The sequence below is a fragment of the Trichomycterus rosablanca genome, chromosome 18, assembly GCF_030014385.1.
Source record: "Trichomycterus rosablanca isolate fTriRos1 chromosome 18, fTriRos1.hap1, whole genome shotgun sequence".
Taxonomy (NCBI): Eukaryota; Metazoa; Chordata; class Actinopteri; order Siluriformes; family Trichomycteridae; genus Trichomycterus; species Trichomycterus rosablanca.
In genome coordinates this window covers 6,107,727-6,130,838 of record NC_086005.1, presented here as the reverse complement: position 1 = coordinate 6,130,838, position 23,112 = coordinate 6,107,727, and the positions used below count along the sequence as shown (strand labels likewise).

General features: G+C 37.6%; 1 protein-coding gene across 3 annotated transcripts; it reads left to right on the top strand.

The window, feature by feature from the left end:
- Nucleotides 1–3,589: 3,589 nt before the first annotated feature.
- On the top strand, nucleotides 3,590–23,112 carry tjp2a (tight junction protein 2a (zona occludens 2)). Of its 3 annotated transcripts, none has more exons than XM_063014441.1 (23): nucleotides 3,590–3,694; nucleotides 10,257–10,307; nucleotides 10,614–10,738; nucleotides 10,836–10,938; nucleotides 11,033–11,687; nucleotides 12,600–12,703; nucleotides 13,033–13,186; nucleotides 13,967–14,081; nucleotides 14,639–14,760; nucleotides 14,923–15,022; nucleotides 15,411–15,561; nucleotides 15,653–15,761; nucleotides 16,132–16,351; nucleotides 16,594–16,778; nucleotides 16,879–16,974; nucleotides 17,584–17,663; nucleotides 17,770–17,980; nucleotides 18,336–18,436; nucleotides 18,524–18,745; nucleotides 19,431–19,526; nucleotides 19,690–19,956; nucleotides 21,245–21,327; nucleotides 21,454–23,112. In XM_063014441.1, exons 2-23 carry the CDS (start codon nucleotides 10,266–10,268, stop codon nucleotides 21,563–21,565), a joined length of 3,453 nt encoding a protein of 1,150 aa, XP_062870511.1. In that variant the 5' UTR covers nucleotides 3,590–3,694; nucleotides 10,257–10,265; the 3' UTR covers nucleotides 21,566–23,112. The 3 variants fall into 3 exon arrangements, with proteins under 3 accessions (XP_062870511.1, XP_062870513.1, XP_062870514.1); XM_063014443.1 differs by lacking the exon at nucleotides 3,590–3,694 and adding an exon at nucleotides 7,547–7,720; XM_063014444.1 differs by lacking the exon at nucleotides 3,590–3,694 and having other exon boundaries at nucleotides 10,245–10,307.

The following is a 23,112-nucleotide window of genomic DNA, read 5'->3' as shown; positions in this document are numbered from 1 at the left end:
GTCAGGGGGGCTGCAAATATGATTCGTTCCTTCTCACATCTTAATACCTTAATATTCATTAGTAATACTTTTTTTGTATTTTTGAACTATTCATGTTACATTAGCAACAGACCCCTCTGGTCTTTTCTATTTCACCATTATATTCCTCAAAAGGTTCTCGTGATGCATTTCTGTGATGTGGAATACACATTTCCCACACTTTTTATAGGAAAGTTATATTTACAGCTTCCTCAGGATATGTAATACGTACGTGTTGATAAACAAGCCTGAGTGCAGTCATAACAACAGTTGTAAAGCAGAGCTGTAAAGTTTGTGTGTGGTGGTTCCTGTTTTCCATTATTTTAATGAATGAAGGGAAGGATGGGTGTGGTTAAGAAACCAATAGTTTTACTCTCTGTTTAAATGAGCAGTAAAATGTGTGTAATAATAAAATAACCATAGAAAAAATAGAATATAAAAAAATTTTGGGACACCACTTCTAATTACTGAATTTATGGGTTTCAGCCACAGCAATTGCTAATAGGTCTAAAATAAATCAATTATATAAATTAAATTATTACATGCTTCCAGCTTGACAGGCGGACCCTTTCCTGTTCCAGCACAACTGTGCCTCTGTGCGCAAAGCAGTGCCTATAAAAACTTGAAGAAATGATAATACCAATATTACCACTCACAGTTGATTATGGAACATCTAAGGTGGCATCATATTACAGTATCATGCTTGAATTCAGTTAGCTCTTTAGAGCGACCAATTCTTTATCACAAATGTTTGCAAAGACAAACTGCATGGCTTGATTTCATAAAGCTGTGGCAATGGGACTGAATAAAGGTCCTAAATTCAATGATTAAGGGGCTTGTCCCAATAATTATATACATAAATTGTACAATAAGGTAAGCAAAATAACCTTTAGAATTAAATCTGAAACATGTAAAAACATAAACTATTCATAGTGAACAGATTTTTGTATGAAGTCTCTTCCAGATTTTTAAGGGAACTATGAAATTTGTCAAGCAATACAACAGAAACTAAAATCCTAAACTATTTATTTTTAAAAACATGTCAAGGACTTGGAAAATTCTATTTTAGTTTGACTAAGAAACTAAAAACATTTACTGTTACAGTCGTTAATGAATTGTGCACAAATTAAAATCTTGTTGAAACTCTTTCCGGTCATCAGGAAGAATCATTATGGGTAAGAAGTTTGAATTGATAATAAAAAGCAAACTAACCTCTGACAGTATCGACATATTAAACAGTAGCCTGTTTATTGGTATTGTAATGAGATTAATAATTTACTTCACATAAGACTGAACTGAATATTGAGCTTTGCTCCTACTGAGGTAAGAAACCTGCAGGTATGAATCACACAGCATGTCGAACAGCGTCTGACTAACTGTAAATGGTAAAACACATCCTGCCAACCCAAACACAGGAAAACATTATGCGGCTGATGCTAGGCCGCACTCTCACACTTACACTTACACACTAACTAGACACACATACCCATAATCCCCCAAAAACTACACAATATCAATTATTTACAACACAAGAGGCAATCCACTGCAATGTACTGCAATCCCCACAGTGCAGGTATTGATGATTCAGTGTACTGCAGTACACACACACACACACACACACACACATAGTTCAACGAGTCGTTAAATGTATGCCAGGTTATTAATGCGCACCCCAATGCAACCAAAAGAAAAACAAATCATTAAAATAATATAAAGAGTATGCTGCAACCTAAAATAGATTTCAACTGGGTCTATACTTGGAACCTTTTCATTTAGCCTGCTAGTATTTTTTACTAGTACTGAGTTCTTGTAGGGCAGTTGTAGCCTAGTGGTTAAGGTACTGGTTCAGTAATCAGAAGGTTGCCGGTTCAAGCCTCACCACTGCCAGGTTGCCACTGTTGGGCCCTTAAGCAAGGCCCTTAACCCTCAATTGCTTAGACTGTATACTGTCACAGTACTGTAAGTCGCTTTGGATAAAAGCGTCTGCTAAATGCTGAAAATGTAAATGTTGTAGACTTACTGGTTTTTGTCCCTGCATAGTTGCCCCCCAGCCATTCAAAATGCAGCACTACAACTCTCAGGCAGGAACTCCATTACAAAATTTAACCCCTAACGGGGGGTTAATGCACTGGTCTCTCTAAACCTGGCAACCTACACGCTTCTTATGACCCTTTTACCCAGGACAAGCATGGAACGGGGGCGGCACAGTGGCTCAGTGGGTAGCACTGTCGCCTCACAGCAAGGTCTGACAGGAATGTAACCAAAGTGTGTAAAACATGAGGTTAAAATTCAATAAATAAAGAAATAGAACTCAGTGGTTCGCTGAATAAAGCCTGTGGATTTTACATCTACTTCTCCGCTAGAGGGCGCGATGTGCTTGTTTATTTAATCTACTCTAATATATTTCCAAATACTACAGCAATAACAGGAAGGGCTGGAATACAAAAGACATACTAAGACATTTAATAACATCCATTTACAGAGTGTATTGTTAAGTAAACACATAACCCGAGGCCTTAATACAAAGCAGCATGCCAGTGCAGCCATACATGTTAGAAAACAGGCTAGATACAGATACATATTTTTATTAGATTTATAAAAATAAATAAAAGTGTGAATTTATCTAGCTTGTAGAGTTCTAGACAGTAATACATAAATCAACCTATGAATAATATATTAGCTTATTTAGAACAAAATTTTATTGTCTGTTTTTAAAAGAACATAATTTTCCCTTTGTCACAGAAACCAGACAATGTGTTTAAAATAAATAAAATGCATTTATAGTGTAAAAATTGGGGCGACATGGTGGCACATGTTGGTGCTGCACTGCACCACGGTCCTTGTGACTTGGCTCTAAATTGTGCTCTAAAAGGTGTAAATGGGTAAGACACTGTTATCCTTATAAGAATAAAACGGCTACCAAATAGAAATAATAAATAAATAAACTTAAATTACCACCCCTCGAGCTTTCCTGCACCCCACCCTTGACACCAATCTTAATCAACACTAATTTACAGACATGTTCAAATACAGTTATCTACCTAAAAATACATTTCATTTAGACAAACCTTTGACATAAATTATTATTATTATTATCATTATCATTATTATTATTATTATTATCTTGATGTATTAATAGGAAGTTTTCATGTACTCATCCTTGATCGAAACTTTCTGTGGGTGTATAGGCTGTGGCTGACCGTGTCCTAAATCACACCCTGTCCCTATTCACTACAAACTAAAAAGTGCATTTTATATGTTCTACATACATAAAGCTACAAAGTATGAACAAATTAATTGCTTTGTTCTTTATTTAATTGTACTTATTTTTTTTTTAGGTTTAGTACCATTAGTGGCTTTGATGTTTAACGCTTTCATATTCAATTCAGAAAATGATTTATAGTGCACTATGTAGTGACCAGGTTGGGATTTGGGTTGTTCAGTCAGCTCGTAGTGAAACTGGACCACGTGGTTTATACGTCACGCCAGGAATTTCGGAGTCGACTCACCTGCGGTTGGAGGCCACGCCCATACCTGAAAGATTCAGGAAATCGGAGCAACCGAGCCGTCAGTGTACAAACGTTGATTTTTTTCGTCCATTTTGAGAGCTTTCACGCAATAATCCGGATTGTTTATACAGTTCAAGTGTTGAATTTTAAATCAACTAAATTCGAAGGTATGTTTGTGTTTATTTATTTACTTTATTTATTAAGTTCTGTGTCTTGTCCGTTTGAACTGCGGGTTTTGCTTGAGAATTGTTTTACCTGGACGTGTTTGTACAGATTCTAGTTTATTCAGGTATCAGGTTTGAGATCGTTCTCCTGTATGAACTCCAGCAGAGTTTGCTGTGTAGTTTGTCTTTATCAGAACTGCAGTGGAGTCTTTGTGCAGCACTAATAAGGCCTTCACCACCATGTTGTCCTTTATAAGCTGGAACTGTTACCTTGTTATTGGTCAAAACCACCACAAACGATCAGACTTTTCTGTTATGTAGAAACGCAAATAAAAACATAAACAACTTTATTAAACTTATTTACACAAGAACAGCAGGTTTGGGAACACGGTGCTGGTCTCATTTAGAGCACCTGTAACCTGAGAGCTTTCTATTCTTCCACCTCCACCCACTAACAGAAACACTGTAAAGGAAACATTAAACTCTGTCCAGACTAAGAATAAAGAAGCTGTTTTAAAGCTGTGTTTTAAAAGTTGAGATAACAGAAATAACAGTAGTAAAATAATGTACAGATAAATACTTCTACAGTTCATACTGTACACGTGTTTACTGTGTACTACTTACTGAACAGGTATAGGTTCTAACCAGTCTATAATACATACTACACCAGTGTTTACTGTGTACTACTTACTGAACAAGTATGGACTCTAACCAGTCTATAATACATACTACACCAGGGTTTACTGTGTACTACTTACTGAACAGGTATAGATTCTAACCAGTCTATAATACATACTACACCAGTGTTTACTGTGTACTACTTACTGAACAAGTATGGACTCTAACCAGTCTATAATACATACTACACCAGGGTTTACTGTGTACTACTTACTGAACAGGTATAGACTCTAACCAGTCTATAATACATACTACACCAGTGTTTACTGTGTACTACTTACTGAACAAGTATGGACTCTAACCAGTCTATAATACATACTACACCAGTGCTTACTGTGTACTACTTACTGAACAGGTATGGACTCTAACCAGTCTATAATACATACTACACCAGTGTTTACTGTGTACTACTTACTGAACAGGTATGAACTCTAACCAGTCTATAATACATACTACACCAGTGTTTACTGTGTACTACTTACTGAACAAGTATGGACTCTAACCAGTCTATAATACATACTACACCAGTGCTTACTGTGTACTACTTACTGAACAGGTATGGACTCTAACCAGTCTATAATACATACTACACCAGTGTTTACTGTGTACTACTTACTGAACAGGTATGAACTCTAACCAGTCTATAATACATACTACACCAGGGTTTACTGTGTACTACTTACTGAACAAGTATATAATTTATTTTACATAGGACACAAGTGATTGCTGTATACTAAACACTGAATGAGTATATACTGTATATTATATGATTAAGGCCCTGCTAGATTCACAGGAAAATTGCTTAATTTCAAGGAGAGAGCGCATGATAGCCTGTGACTCTGAGTCAGGACAGGGATGGTGCAAGCAGCAGAGGAGTTACAGTTGGAAACAGAACACAGCTAGATGGGATAAAGAAGAGGGAAAATTAAAAGAGCAAATAAATAGAATGTGTGCATTACATTTGGTAGAGAAATGGCATTTGATTTTGTTTCCTGTTAGGAAAATTTGACCAGGGGTGTCCGAACTTTTGTATTAGACTCTCTTGTTTTGGAAGGTAATTTATAGCACCTAAAGATGTCGTCACCTCACAAGCTTTCACAAGTTGAACATTGTCTACCAGTTCCTTGTGTTTAGAGTAATGCGATGAATAACTGCTGGCTTTGTGGTAGGCAGGAATTTTAATTTTGTAATACATATGGTAACGGATTCAATTGCCTATAATTAAAATGTAATATTGCCATTCTTTCTCTGCAGTGCCTTCTATCAGGCAGCTACAATTTACATATGTTTGTGTTAGCCCTGTTAGAACCTATTTTCCGAACTTGTTTGCCTGAAATTACAACCCCAATTAATCAGAAAAAGTAATCAGAAATAGGGGGGCTATATTTAAAATGTGGGCTAGATATTGAACATTAGGAAGAACATAAATTAACTGTCTTCTTTGTTAAAAACCTCATCTGGGCAAAGTAGATACATTTCAGAATAAAATGAACAAAATTCTAAATTGTAGAGGGAATACCACATATTGTAAAGATATACAAGTGGGAAGTCATGCTTCTAAATCTGTTCTGCAACTGCAGACCTGCAGCTCTATTGTGATGATAAATTAATGAACTACAGCAGTTCTCCAGTTATTTGAGAAAGGATAGTACTGATGGGGTATTACTAAAAACACTTCAGCTCTGTTTACCACTTTACACCTATATGTGCCTGTCTCTGGTTCTGTTAGGCTTAAATGCTAAAGTGGGTTTAGTGCATGTGTCTGTCAAAAAGAGCGATCATGTCTGTATTACATAATCTAGACTACAGTACTGCTCTGCCGTACTCTACTGTTACTCTGCACGTGGTGATGAGGTTGGGGTTAAAACTGCTTATATAAAGAAGCAGAACGCAACAGAGGACTGATACACACATCCTCATTGGCTGACTGGAGTGGTCATTGCCCACAGATTTTCTCTCTGCCCTCTCAGGCACAAATCAAGTGAATGCCATTTTTCTGTAACCAATCACAAAAACACTTTTTGCTGTTTGGTAAATACAGTATAAGTTATTCATTATGTGATGTGTAATGAAATGTCACATAAAGTTGGCTGACTGCAGCTCGGCAGACAAGTTCTGACCTTGATTTGAAACAGAAGAGTGATTTTGACGCTTAAAACAGTTACAAATTCTTTTTACATGACACAAGGAGTTTAGTTTAGTTAAAAAAAAACTAAAGCATTATTCCTTAGGCAAATATCTGGGCAGGTTCAGATTCTTAAATGGTCTGTAAACGTGTGCTGTGTAGCGTCCATGAGTGCTATCTTGAAAAGCTGTGAAGGTAGTCTAAGAAATGTTATATATTGTATTGTAAGTCTTTAGAAAATCAGTATAATGTTTCTAAAACTACCACAAACTGTCATATTTTACTTATACTTTATTTGAAAAGTAGATAATTCATCACTCAAATATTTGTGTGTGTGTGTGTGTGTGTGTGTGTGTGTGTGTGTGTGTGTGTGTGTGTGTGTGTGTGTGTGTGTGAGTGACAATACCTCATGCTGGAACTGTAATAATAACATTAATTAGCTTAATTTGGATTCTTTTGATGCTGTATATCTGTGAAACATGCTTTTAATGAGCATTTCAACATTAACTAAACCTCCGTTTGACTCCTGTATGACCAAAATATCTAAGAAGTTTGGCTTTTAGTCATTCAGGTACGGAACAACAAGAAAGTTAGAAAAGAAAAAAGAAAAAGCATACAAATCCCAAGATTCTTAATCCTTGCAATTCCATCTTAGCTTTTGACTTAATTTATATCTTTATATATTTTTTTCCTGGCTCTGAGGATCAGAAATGTTCATCAGCGCACTCCAAAGGGATTACAGAGACATAGGGGTGTATACAGGATTTTTAAGACTGTGTCCCTATTATCCGCTTTGCATCAACGGTTTCATTAGAGTAATCTTCAGATGTTCAGAGATCCACATAATTATGTAAGAATGACGTAGCACCAGGCCTGCTCAGTGTGGTCCTGTTTTGCTTTCTTTTTTCCCTCGTGCATGAAGAAAATTAAATGTTCATCTGTTCATCAGACTTTGTAAAGCATTCAAGATAATTTGGCACATAATGGAGATACAAACAGCCGACCATTACACGGAGCAGTTTATATTCAGTATTTAGTGGTGTATGGGTTCAGATAAGGGACTGGTGCAGTGGTAAGGAATATCTGAGTATTCAAGAGAAATTTAAAATGAAGTACAAGAAGTTCATGACAGTTGTTCATGCCGCTATCGGAGTGGCACCGCTTAACAAGAGGGATCTGCTGCCAGCTGGCAGGAAACTTTGGAGGCCCCCTGGGTGAGTGAAAGGGTGAGTGAGTTGTTGCATCACGAAATTCTCACATTTTTTGTCAGACAGTCAGTTGCCTTGTTAGTTCTCTATGCAGTGACCAGAAAAAGTTTGTTTTGCTCTCAAACTATCAGGCTAACAATCCTGAACAAGCCTTACAGTGACAGTAACAAGCCACAATATTTTAAAATGTGTCTGTAAGAATTTGTGCTTATTCAAGACAGTTAAGGCACTGATGTTGGACAAGAAGGCCTATCAAGTAATTAACATTCTGGTTTATTTTAGTTGTTTAGTTGGGTTGAGATCAGTGTTCTGTGCTCTTTTCTTTTTCTTTTTTTTTAACTCTAGTCCATGTTGTATACCTGCATTGAGTCTAGTGTTTCCATAGAATGACAGCTATTGTCTCCACCAGCCTGAATACACTAAATCATGGAGGCTTTTACAGTATAGAAATAAATAAAAATAGATGACAAACAATAACCAAGTTTTCTGGTTTTAGGAGCCAGCCAGACAAAGAGCCGTTCAAGCTTTTGTTTATCAAAGAGGCCCAGTATTTGTGTGTCAGTGGAATTTCTAAAATCTCAAAATCTCCTGTTTATATATTGTGTGTATGTACTGTACACACACAGATTCATTCATACATACATATTTGATAGGACTTGATGGGTCACGATCATAAGGGTGCCATTCCTAAGGGCATCTTTTGAAATGTTTACTGTAGTGTTGGTGCACTTTACCAATATAGTGTTTGGTCATTTAAAGCAATTAAGTTTGTATAATATGTAAATCTAAATAAGGCAAATACCTCTATGACACTGTACCTACATCACAGCTCCTGAAAATGATGATAAAAATGATGATCAGTATAATCTGCAAGCCAGCTGGCATTGCACCCTTTCTGTGCACATGATCTTTCCTATGCAGTTAATAAAGATGTACACGCATGTGTATTAAATCATATCCCTCCATAATCACAGAAAGGATTTGTGCTTTACTATAGTCTGTAAACTACAGTTTCTTTCTAATGGATAGATTCAACTTTATTTTCATTGCTCAGTGCGAGTACAAAACAATGAAATACTGCAGGTTGTGCAAAGAGACACATTTACAAGAAACAGCAACAGTGTTGTTTCTGCTTCTGCCACATTTTCTTATACTCTCTGCCCTGGGTGCTGGCAAACAGGGGGATTTGGGTGGAATGTAGACCAGCATTATTACTGCTGCATCAAAGGGGACAGATGTATTGTGTAAAAGAGTGGTGAGGCCGTTTAGGACAAAAGTGTTGTGCTGGTGGAATAACGGACAGTATGCAGACGGTCCTCTCGCTTCACAGAAAATGGGTCCATGCTGTAAAGGCCATCCGGATTCTCCAAGGCATCGTAAGAACTTTGCTCTTACAAGTTACACTGCGTGGAACTGTTGATCTTAGTCCAGCTCACTGCTGAAACTTGTAGAGAGTTTAGTTATCCTTAATAGTATAAAGCTTTAAAAGGATACAGCATTTTATAAGTAAAGATCAGAATATTAAATAGTTTTTATGTTGTTTGGTGTTGAGATTTTTTGTCTTAGTTAAGATCTGTGTCAGGAGTGAAATGCATTATAATTACATACAATCATGATTTAATGCATGTTAATTTGTATTGCGTGAAATTGTTCATAGATCTTGAGATTGATGTATGGAATTTATTCAATTAAAGTAACTTAATATTGATCATAATGCATGAGATGCTTACTATTGACTTATGCATGTGAATGGTAGCACTTAATATGGATTATAATGCATGAGATAATAAAAATACTGATAGTGATTTTAATGCATGATATTTATGTTGCAGATCATTGATTATAATGTATGAAATTCATGTATTTTATGATTATAATGAATTAGATTGACTTTGCTTGATATCATATTATATTGATTTGAATACACCAAATGTAAATACCTCTGTTTGTGTGGGTTGGGCAGATAAAAAATAGGTTAAATGTTCTCTTGAATTAATGTGCAATACTTAATACTTATTTTACCATTTTTAAATATTGTTTTCATGAGAGATCATTGTAATGCCAGCCTTTTTGGTTTTGCTCACCCCTAATTTCTGATGTCAGTGCCATTTGTGTTTATTGCTAAACAAGGTGTTTGACGTGCAGAATCAAATATGCTTTGCAAAAAAGTGCTAGCAAAGACCTTTAGTATCTTAACAAAAGTTAAGACCAAAGTTTGTGTGTGAGAGAATTTTTATTTAGGACAGAGGCATGATGCGTATTAGTAGCATGATTCTGAAAAGCATTGTTCATGATGTGCGTGTGCGTTCATGCATTCATGCATGGGTAACTGACAGATCACATGAGCCAGGAAGAATGGGTACTTTCTCTATAAACCTGTAAATGCTTTTATTCCACTCACCAGTATCTGCATAACATGAGTCTTTCCTCATAACTTGGCACTGCTTAAAAAAGGAAGTGCATACAGGCCTAAGGGGGAACTGCATGGCATCTATGGAATGTAAAACAGTATCTTTAACCTCACCCACATTATTTGTTACATATTTTTGTTCAGAACCCAGTGATGGAGGAGGTGTGGGAGCAGTTCACAGTGACCCTGCAGCGGGTGAGTGCTTGTCAGTGAGTGCTTGAACGGTGCTCTCAGTACTAATCCAAGTCCCGAATGAAAGTATGTGCAAATATGTGCAAATAAGGACTCGGTTTCAAAAAAGCCTTAAAAGATAACTTTAAAAATAATTTGTTTCAATCTTTTAGGCACAACTTCAACTTTGCCAAAATCATTTCAGTACAAAGACTGCTATAACCAGCATATCATTAGTGTTTGGAAACTTTTTTAACTATATATATTTTTATTTCCAGTAGGGTGTTTTGTGGTAAATTCACATGCCGTTGTTTCCTTTGTTGTCTGTAGGACCCAAAAATGGGATTTGGAATTGCAGTCTCAGGTGGAAAGGACAATCCAAATGAAGAGAATGGAGAAATATCTATCATCATCTCAGATGTACTGCAGGGTGGACCTGCTGATGGCCTGTTGTTGTAAGAATACTAACATGATCAAACATTGTAATAAATTATTTATAAGAATTAAAATAGTTTATAAACACAAATAATGACTTGTATATTTTGTGGTTAGTGAGAATGACCGAGTGATCCTGGTGAACACTGCATCCATGGAGAACATCCCTCACTCATTTGCTGTACAGACACTACGCAAGTGTGGCAAAGTTGCCAAGATAGTAGGTGTCATTTTCATGTTTACTAGGATTGTTGTGCTGTACCGTTCTTTCAAGAACTTTAGGAATATTTTATAATGCACATGTTTCTCTGCAGACAGTGAAGAGGTCACGAAGAGTCCCAGCAAGCATTATGCGACCTCCACCCTCCCCAGATGATCGTGTCTTCTCCAACCCTGACTACAACGACTATGACCAGGACCGGCGCAGCATGTACAGCGAGCGCACGGTCTCCGAGTACAACTATGAGCGAAGCCGAGGCCGAACACAAGAGCGAGACGTCAGTCCTGAACGCCAGTTTCGCCGTGACGGCAGTCGAGGCCGAATGCTGGATCGTGACCCCAGCCCAGAGCGCCGTTCCCGGGGGGACCGTGCCATGGACCGTGACTACAGTCCAGACCGGCGTTATAGTAGCGACCGCACTTTAAACCGGGACTACAGCCCAGAACACCATTACCGTCCCGAGCGCAGTCCTGATCGACGTTACCGTAGTGAACATGCCCTGGATCGTGACTATAGCCCTGACCGGCGTTACCGTAGTGAACAGGTTCTGGACCGTGCTCACAGCCCAGAGCCACGCTTCAGAGAGCGAGAAGAGAGGAGGCCTGAGCCTCGTCCAGCGGTGGTAATACCAAAAAGGAGTGGCAGTCGAGATCGCCTAGATCGCTCACCTTCACCTACACCATCTCGAGAGCATGGACCGCTGGAGAAACCAGTCAGTGTCACACTTAAGAAGAAGAAGCCTACTGAGGGTACATCATAAAATACATTGTATTGCCAGTTGATCAGGAACATTGATATACAATTACTTACTGTAGTCTATTTGATGCTATGTATGGTTCAGTATTCCAGTGCTTCCCCATCTTTCTATGGATGGGGACTATAAACTATAAAACACTGAGCATCTATTATTTAGGTGGTGGATCATTCTCAGAGCAGTGTCATGCTGGTATTTCAGAGTACCAAAATACATTCAGAACTTTTCCCAGTTAGTTACCACAGTTGAGGTTCTGACCCAGGTCCCCAGAACCCATGTTACTGTGCAGCACCCTCAGTGTGTTGCTCCACTGCCATGCTAAACGCATAATTATTTGTTTAGTACAGTATGAGATTTGAGACACAGTCCTGAAGTTAACTGGTTATTTTGAAAATCAGCTGGGTTAAAAATGTACATACTTTAATTTGGTGATGTAGAAAAGTTTATATTGGGAGTTAACTTTCTTGCATCACCTTCTACATTTTTTTAAAAGCAACTGACTTCTGTGTTTGTATAAAAATGCTAGTTTGACTGCACCTATTAAAAGTACATGGAACTGTGTTACAGTCTGCCATTAATGATAAGCTGCTGAGACACAGGTGATACCGTCCACAGTCAGATAAGAGAATATTTTGAGAATGATCCAGCCAAATAACTCATCGTTTAATGGTTCAGTTTAAATTATTGATGAGGTAGAGGCAGACAAACTGCATTAACAGAAGATGGGCCACAGTCAGCTAATGCACTTTTTTAAAGTGCACTAATATGCAAGCTGTACATGATCACAGATAATAGTACATTTCAGATTTTTTTTTTAAAAAGGCCTGTATTATCGTTGTTCATCTATTAAAACTATGCACTCTCATATTGCAAGTATATTTTTCACTTTATTCTTTTTCTGACTTAGAATATGGGCTGCGTTTGGGCAGTCAGCTCTTCATTAAAGAGATGACAAACACAGGATTGGCAACTCGAGACGGAAATCTACAGGAAGGGGACATCATCCTAAAGGTCAGAATCAATAACAATCCTCATGTTCTTATTGTGATTTTTGTTTGTTTTTGTTTAATTTAGAGATGCAAATTTTGCTCATTTCTTTTCACTGACAAGCATACAGCGTCCAATAGCGTCTGTTACCATAGAAAACACAACACAAAGTTTTATGTCAACATTTTTATACTTATATAAAGACTTTTTATACTTTTATAAAGTCTTTATACTTTATTTAATAAAAATAAAAAAATACAGTGTAAGACAGTGAACATGACAATAATGTAGACCAAGGTTGTAAGTTGAAATATAGATACCTCTAGACTCGCTGTGCTTTGTATCTCTTTCAGATAAATGGTACAGTGACAGAGAACCTGTCTCTTGGAGATGCTGGAAAACTTATTGAGAAATCACGAGGAAAACTGCAGTTGGTGGTGCAGAGGGATAAGCGTAAGGTTCTGGTTCGGATTCCACCAATGGCTGACAGCGATTCAGAGCTGGACGGTGAGTCAAGCAAATCAAAATGTCTGTGTTGATTTACTTAAGATTACTGTGTCAGTTTTATTTGGCTTATAAAAGTACTTCTGTAATTACAATATTATTTATAAAGGTAAATTTGGATTTACATCCATGCCTTGACTGAATGTGCATAAACGCAGCCATAAAATATGTTGTATTTTTAAAGGTACAATGCAACAACATGACTTAAGGTCCCTTTGCATACTTCTAGCAATGCTGCATCAAATGAGTAATGATCATTATGTACTGATATAAGATTAAAACATGCAGTGTGATTAACAGGTACAGAGTTAGTTATGCTTTTATCCAATATTTCCATCTAGTGAATCTCTTTTTGTAGAAGAGACAGGACTAAAATGCCAAATCATCTTTATCTGCACACTGAAAACCATTTCAAGAAGAAAATACTCTTATTCATGTGGCACATCATGATTTGTGAGGATTTGCGAGCACTGCTGCTTAATACGTTTCTGTCAGAGCAGCTTGTTTAATCCCGTCTCTTAACTGCTCTGAAGATATAAAATTAAACTTAATCATTATTATTACAGTCATAAACTAGATTTTTTATCTGTTTTATTTCCATATTCCATTTTTATATCTTGTTTTCTGGTAATATCTGAAGGGTTTTGAGTAGCACTTTACTGCTTTTTTACACATTCGGTAAACCCCCATCAGAATTTTTAAAGTTTTCTGCAAAACTGGTTTTGAAACAGCAGCTGTAGTGTCTTCTAATAATGTTTATAATTATGTTTTAATGTTCCACAGATCTTTCTGAGATTGAGTCTTATCGATCCTACTCACCTCAGGATGGTGGTAGGCGAGGTTACCACTCAGACGTCTCCCCACACTCCTCCAATGAGAGACTACGAGAAAAACCTAGGTACCAAAAACAAAAATCTCACAAACTTTTGCAGAAAATGTGTAGACAGTCCTTTTAACTGTTGAGTTTAGGTGTTTTAGACACATCAATTGCTAACAGGTGTATAAAATCAATTATACAACACGGTTTGTAATGAGCTTTTTTTTTAAAACCCACAATAAAGTTATAAAATGACTCTAAATTTGATTTTTGTTGACTGTTTTCTCCCCAAACAACGAATACTGTATTGAGTGTTTAAACTCTAACATTTTCTACAATTATTTTGTGCTCTTTGAGCATGATGCTGGCACATAACAGCTAAATATAGTGATGCGTTTATACTACTAATATAAATATTAGTAGTGACTTTATGTGACTTTATTTGCAGCTAAAAGAGACAATATAATGATATATTAATATAAAGAGACATTATTCCAAATGAATCAGGCGATTGACTGTTCTACTTTAGTAAACTTGCCATTCATAGCTAATAGGGCTCATAACTCCAAGTAATAAAAAATATTGTCAAGTAATAAAAAATGTTGGCATATGATGAATTATTTGATGTTTTATTGCAGAGACGACCCCCCAAACAGACAGGCAAAAAAGGGTGCAATTCCAACACCATTCCAGGCGGCTCCTGATGATCTGCCCCCTCCCCCGTTGGAGCAAGACGAGCCATTTTATGAAGAACCTCCAGGTATCTGCTCTGCCTTATGGCTTTGAGGTTTAGACTTGAGAAAGTGTGTTTAAAAAAAACTTTAAAGACCAAACCAAGTGTCAAATTTCAGTTTTATGTTAATAACGATGTCTTATTAATAAATTATTTATAACATGTTTTTTAATTATGTTTTATCAAAAGCTCCAGTGGTCACTGCTGCCCCAAAAATCTACGTTCCACCAAAAATCAAACATCAGAAGGTGCCCCTAAAACCAAGCCCAGAGGACCTGGAGATCTACGGGTTTGTAGCAGTCTAACTAGATAGTATTTAATATTTAATGTTGAATCACTACAAAATACACCAGTATGTTAATACAGTTAAGGATGAAAAAGAGAAGAAATTATTGATTACACAATTATTTATATGCAGTTATTAGGCCAAGACATGTTTGGAGTACTTTGTTTTATGGAGCTACAAAGCTTCCGTGGTCAACAAGTAATGAAAGTCTATCTCACCCGAAATGTGTTCTCCTGAATAGATGCTTTAATAGATGCTTTAATGCTGACATATCTGCTTTACTACAGTTTAATGTATTTGTTAATTAACTAGGCTAGTGTGCAAAAATAGTATTGTAGTAAAAGATCTTAAATATACTGTACTTTAATATATCTTCTATATATCTTCACAGGCCCAACACCGTGATGGTGCGCTTCCAGAAGGGTGAGAGTGTTGGACTTAGACTGGCTGGTGGGAATGATGTGGGTATCTTCATAACAAATGTACAGGAGGACAGTCCTGCTGAAGTAGAGGGTCTGCGCACCGGGGATCAGATCATGAAGGTACACAAAACACCACAAGCAGACAAATTTTAAGTTTGTTACATGTCAAGATTTTATAAAAGATCTGTTAAATGGAATGAACTTGTCATAGGTAAATAACGTGGATTTTAGAGGAATGGTGAGAGAGGATGCAATACTGTGTCTGCTGGAGATTCCTAAAGGAGAGGATGTGACTATACTGGCACAGAGCAAACCTGATGGTACTGTTCCTTCTTTTTCCTCTTCCTTTACTTATCCTTTTCTGGATAAGAAATCAAATGTAAGAAATTTTGTTTGCTAATAAGGTTAAACCTGATTCACAATATTTTATGGGTTTTTAGGTTGAACAGTTCTGCTTAAACTAAATTGCATAATAACTGAAATATTTAACATGTTGTGTTTAAGTGGTTTAACATGTTGAATCCTTAAGTTGACTATGTAGGTTGAAGAATTTCTTTAAAAGAAGTTCATTCACTGCCTGACTCATGTAGATGTGACATTATTAGGTTGCAGAGCTGCATGTAAACCTGTTAAGTTAATTATTGTCAGTTCTGATTTCATGCCCTTCTGTGCAAATATTGACTGTTACAGTGTACAAGGACATTGTGGCGTCAGGACGAGGGGATAACTTCTTCATCAGGACACATTTCGAGTATGAGAAAGAAACTCCACAGAGTCTGGCCTTCACCCGAGGAGAGGTCTTCAAAGTGGTGGACACACTTTACGATGGCAAACTGGGCAGCTGGCTTGCCATCCGCACAGACAAAGACAATCAGCTACTGGAGAAAGGCGTCATACCCTGCAAGAGCAGGTGATTCTCTGTCTGTCTGTGTTTGTGTCTGTGTGTGTGTGTCTGTGTGTGTGTGTGTGTGTGTCTGTGTGTGTGTCTGTGTGTGTGTCTGTGTGTGTGTGTCTGTGTCTGTGTCTGTGTGTCTACATAACAGTGGCTTTGCTGCTCTGGAATGGATTTTCTGTTGCATAACTCTGTTTTATAAGTAATAAGCCTTGTGTTCCTGATGTTTTGATGCGATGCTTGAATGTGGTATTAAACAGAGCCGACCAGATGGCCAATGTGCAAAATGCCCAGAAAGGATCGGCCAATGACAGAGGGGATTTTTGGAGGCTGAGAGGTCAAAGGGCAGCCAAGAAAAAGGACCTGCGCAAAAGCAGAGAGGATCTGACAGCAAACCCAGTCTCCACAAAATTCCCAGCATATGAGAGGGTGGTGCTGCGAGAGGGTACATCTACTATTCAAGGATCATATTTAAAAAAGGAAACAGTATACAGTAAATCATTCTTTAAATTTTAACTGGTTTTTTTTTTTTTTTTACTCATCAGCTGGGTTCAGAAGACCCGTGGTTCTTTTTGGCCCAATTGCAGATGTTGCAAGCGAGAAACTAGCTAATGAGCTGCCTGATGAATTTGTTGTTGCAAGTAGGTGCATATTTTATATATATACACACTCAAACACACCCCAATAAGGCAAAAAACATTATGATGGGCCTCTAATATGTTGTCAAAACAGCTTTTGAGCCACAGACTCATGTCTGTGAAAACTCATGTATACATGGACTATACATTTGGAAAATTCTGTGATATCTGGTACCGGGACATTATCAACAGGTCCTTTAAATTCTGTAAGATGCTAGTTAGTCCTGGTGTCATATGTGCCTGGTCGTCCACATGATCTTGAAGAAAACCTGGATTCATTTAAACCAGTCGACCTTCTTACTTTGCACTGATGTCCAGTTCTGATGCCTGCGTGCCTATTGTAGATGCTTTTGATGGTAAACAGGAATTAGCATGAGTACTTTGACTGGCCGGCCAGTACTGCTAAACTCCCAGATCCTGCTTCAAATGCATATAAAACTCATTAAATAATCAACTGCATTAAGTTGCACTCATGTGAACAGAACCAAAATATTGATTTTAATCTGGCAAACTTGCAGCCACTTTCAGGTAAAAGTCAACCCTTCACAAGTATCATTTTGTGGGCATTTCTGTGTTTGTACTGATTTGTTTGTGTGGGGGTGCTGTTTACAGAAAGAGAACCCAAAGATGCAGGATCAGAGAAATCCTCAGGAGTGGTGAGACTAAACACTGTCCAGCAGATTATTGAACAGGTATAAAAACACCACCTTTTAAACTCCACTTGTTTCACAATACTCCTCCTGATGTGATGTGTACTGTAAATTCTCTGAAACGTACTGATCTTTTATGTTTCCTTAGGATAAGCATGCTCTCCTCGATGTCACTCCCAAAGCTGTAGACACTCTGAACTACACTCAATGGTACCCCATTGTAGTCTTTCTCAATCCAGACAGCAAGCAGGGTGTAAAGACGATGAGGAACCGTTTGCTGCCAGGGTCTAATCGCAGCTCCCGCAAACTGTACGAACAGGCTGTAAAACTGAGGAAGACCAGCTCACACCTTTTCACTGGTCAGTCACAAGTAATACAATAAGAAGAAAAAACACTGTAATCATTATTTAGAGAAGTAATTATTACAAAAATCAGTTAATAGTTAATTAACTATTTGCTTGTGATATGTTTAATGAGCTTTTTTTAAAGGTTATTTATAATATTAGGAGGGTTCAAATTGCTAAACTAGAGACCTGGATATTTCAGTTAATGTACTGTACAGTGTTTACATCCCTTTGAAATCGAATGCTTTAGACACACTGGGTGTAGCTGTGTTGTCTGGCCACCAGGGTGCATTGTACTTTCCTATATGGATTGATGATATGTTTGACCTTTGAGTTCAAGAGTGCTTAATGCATCATGTTTCCTCTGCAGCCACAGTTAACCTGAACTCTGCTCATGATGCGTGGTATGGCAGTCTGAAAGACACAATTCGGGAGGAGCAAAACAAAGCCGTGTGGGTGTGCGAAAGCAAAGTAAGAGCCTCTCCACTCTCGAGCTAAAGCACATTAACGTTACTTGTTACAGTGAAAGTAAATAATATCAATGTCACCACTGTTTAGCTGGATACTGCTGAGGAGGACCTCGATCTTTACGATGACCGCATGTCCTACCTGTCGGCCATGAGCGCTGATTACCTGAGCATGGACAGCCGGCTGACCAGCGACTACGATGACACAGCAGATGAGGGAGGAGCGTACACTGATAATGAGCTGGATGAGCCTACTGATGAGCCGCTCGTATCGGGGACCAGCCGCTCCTCAGAGCCTGTACTCCCTGAAGAGGTCAGCCATAAACCTTCATACACACATGAACATGATAGCATGCAGGGCTTATATGAGTAGCAGGTGCTATAGTGTTTTTAAACACCCTAATGTCACTAATGTTGGGTGGAGCTTAGTCCACCAGACAACACAGTCATACTGGATAAGGATTAAAAAGCTGTAGTCTCATTTGTGCACCTAAAAGTTACACCAACCAAGTACAGAAGCTGAACAAAAATGCACAGTTAGCTAATAAGAACTATGGCAAATATATGCCTTCAGTTCAGCTTTAACCCTTCTTTGAACGCTCGCATAGGAGGCCTTGTTTGTAATGGGATGTTAGCTCTTTCTTTAAGAACTAAAAGTTCATAAGGGTTTACTGATATTTAAAACATAATATTCAGTATGGTGCGGTTTGGAAAGCTGCCTGTTTTAACAACTGCTGTTTCTTTAAGCTTTGCCTTTTAAGCTTTTTTGCGTTGTAACCCTTAAAAAGTTAGACTTTGTAATGTTTGTAAAGTAAGACTTGCAAAACCTAAGATTGCAAAAACCTTTTATTTTGGTATGGTATTTTATACAGGCTGAAAAATTGGTCTGAAGGTTACAAGGGTTGTGTGTATGAACTCATTGTTAAAGATGATTGTTTATTTGTATAGCCAATCCTTTTAGCCTCCTCCAAAAAAACTTTACCTCTCCCTCCCTGCAGAGACCTGCCCCTGTTCCCCGCATGAAACGGTCCACCAGCAGGGAAATGCTTCGAGACCCCAGCCCCCCTCCCTCCTTTGTCCCAGACCCTCCCAAGGTAAACCGCTATTTTTTTTCCATTTTACACTCTTTCCTTTTTCTTCATAAATAAATGTGTTGCATCCTCTCACCTCAAAGCCATGTACACACTGTCCCTTATTCTGTTCTGTTTTTTGTGTAAGTTATAGCCGTTTGTTTATTTCGATACCTGTTTGTTGCAGAACCGGGCTCAGAATCGGGCCTCTGATTCACACTCCAGTAGCACATTAAGCAGCGATGTACCCACCAGCCACAGGCCCGCTCCTCCACCTGTAGCTCAGAAGCCAAGTTTTCTGGGCCGAGGAGCCCAAGCCCAGGAGCCTCAATCAGACACAGCAGAGGATCCTGCAAACCAGTCACTGCTAGGAAAGATCAAGGCATTTGAGAAGATTGACCATCTGGCTCGAGCACAGAGGATGCTGGAACTGCAGGAGGCTGAATTTGCTCGGGTTTGTGTCTTACACACACACACACACACCAGTACACTCTTGTTCTTTCTCAGATGTACATACACACATACTTAGACTATAATTTTAACAAAATTAGAACAATTTCAGATCACAATCTATAGACATTGACACAATACAAAAATTTAAATTACAAAATGTACTTTTGGAACATTGTCAATGAACTAAATGTGCAAAATTAAGAAAAAATAATAATATAGTAATTACAAAATAAATGATCGAACAGATAACAGATTGTGGACCCGATCATAGACATGCTGGTCACCTCATTGAAAAATCATGGGCATTAATATAATTTTTTACCAAGATTTTGCAGCATGTCTTTATCTTAATAAATAAGCATTAATAAATAAAATAGTATAGAATAATATCTACTAGACCATACACTGAACAGTTGGTCACATGTCAAGATGCATATTATTTTAAAAAGAAAAACACAACTTTATGCTAATATGTGATACATACTTAAGCAATAGAACACGAGAGGGAGTGTGTTATCGCGAATAACATCACGGCTGTGATTTGGTCGCAGGCACGAACCGAAGGTGAAAATCAAAGAAGCCCTGAATTTCATATTAAATATGCTTTAATATTGACAATACCTTCTGCCAAAAAGTAGTTCCACAACGAATATAAAGTTTAACACCACAAAGCAGACATCCCAAGTTGCAAAAACTCATTTCAGGGAGGTAAGAACAAGAAGAAGAAGAAAGCAAAAACCTCCGAAGGGAAAAAAAGAAATAAAAAAACCTCTCGCACACACCAAAGGCTATGGATGAAAACAGAACTACTAGGAGCTGCTAACTGGCTTAACTAACTGTTCGCATTACAAACACATTAATGTTCCCTAAATAGTGCACTAGATTGTGTATCAGATCATGGATATATGTTCCCTACATAGTGCACTAGATAGTGAATTAGACAATTGGTTATGTTCCCTACACAGTGCGCTAGATGATTGTGTATCAGATAACGGATTTAAAACGCGACCGGGAAAAAAAGGCTGTGTTGCCTGCATGCGCGTTTGTGTGCATGAAGCTTGTCGTTAATGGCAACGCGTCAGCGGAGTAATACCATTGTGGTGTGAAAAGACCGTGCTGTTATCACGAATATCAGCACGTTTAGAACGCTTCTCAACCAATCAGATTGTAAGATCGGAACTACCTGTTGTATAAATGAATAATACATAATACAACATGAAGATTTACTTTCTGGAATAGAACAGGGGTGGTCATTTAAACCTAAACTGCAAGTTTTCTTTTATGTTCAGTTGGAAATCTCTCAGCGGCATCCAGACATTTATGCTGTTCCTGATAAACCAAAACCCAATCCACACAGACCCACACCTATTGGGTGAGTTCAGTTACAATATTCTATACATTGTTATGCTATTTAATGTTGTATATACACACATTCATCATGATATTCAAAGTTTTTGATTTGTTTTTATGTTAATAATCACCCTGCTGCATTTTCCAGGTCCAGCTCAAACTCGGATGGTCGTCCTCCTTACCGCGCTGGTGCTGCTGACAACGCTGAAACTCGGCGAGGCCACTACAACCCCCAAAAATACAATGACACTGAACTGTAGTCCCATTTCCAATTAATTATGGTTAAGTATTACCTGCTGTGTGTGTTGCACAACTGATGATTGTGTTAAATCCCTGTGCATTCAAATGAACAGTTTTCACCTGCAGGACTGTGATCAGTATTGCAAGGGCTCAAACTCATTAACAGATATTTTGCTAACAATTAAAATAAAGCACTCCTCATATTAGGGATGCACATTTATAGTTTTAATAACACAACACTATTAGAGCTCTTGAGTAATAACCAATAATTATACTGATCCAATACAGATATTACTGATTGTTTAATTACTCAATTCTCTGCAAGCATGATGTACAAACACCAATCCAAAACAGCAATAATGAACACTGATGTATGTTTTTAAGATACATATCTGTATGTGAAACTGAAAGACTTTTAAATGTTGTCTTGAGCGTTTTGTTACACCATGGAAAACATATTTTATTCATTTGCAGCATTTGTATAGTTTCCTTTCTTCAGAATGTATTCACTAAGTTGACATTATTATGTACACCAAGCTCTACCTGCACTTACTGGCCATTATATAAGGTACACCTACCATACAGATGATTTTTAGGTACATAAATTCTGGATAGTATTGATGATTAGAAAACCCCTCAGAACTAATGCTGATTCTATATTATTTAATTGGTGGCCCATTAGCAAAGCAATAACACTGAAATGGTCATGGCTTCATAACATAAAAAAAAAAATCACTATTTTCTGTTCACTTAGACATAGGGAAAATTATTAAGTCAATGACTTTTAAACCAAACTAAATACAGTACTATGTCCTTAACCGTATCAGAGCAGTGTTCACAGCATTTGTGTTGATGTGCAAATTCAGCATCACAGAATCAGGGATCAGCTACAAAAAATGTGACTTGCCAGATTTTACATTTACATTTTCAGTCTATTATACAGTCTAAGCAATTAAGGGTTAAGGGCCTTGCTCAAGGGCCCAACAGTGGCAACCTGGCAGTGGTGGGGTTTGAACCAGTTGCTTACTAGTCCAGTACCTTAACTGCTAGGCTACAACTGCCCCTTTTACAACTGCCCAGAGTCCGCAAAACAATTTAAAGAGGATGTAATTTGTTTACTTCTATGTGAATGCAGTGGTATATCGTTATGTGCAGTTTAAAACATAATTGAAAGCCATTAAAGATTTTAAGCCTGACCTGACAAAAAGAGCAGTGAGTGTAAATACATGCTAGGTGTATGTTGAACATTAAACTGTGTGTGTATATAATCTTCTCAGTAAGTGAATGGTGGCTTAAACTATGCATACAGGAATTAAACATGGCCAATCATGTCTGTGTAGACACCTGGCAGGCTGATAACACCGCTGAGATTTAAACTCTTATTGTATTAATACTTTTATACTCTATATACATGTATCTTTTATTAATAATTGCATTTGTATGCAATATGTATTGCTTATGATTGAGGTCCGTGCTATTTCTACCTGTTTATAATTGCTATGTGAATGTGGATATGTACAAAATCAATGTTTGTAACTAAGATTAAATAAATAAACCAAACACAAAA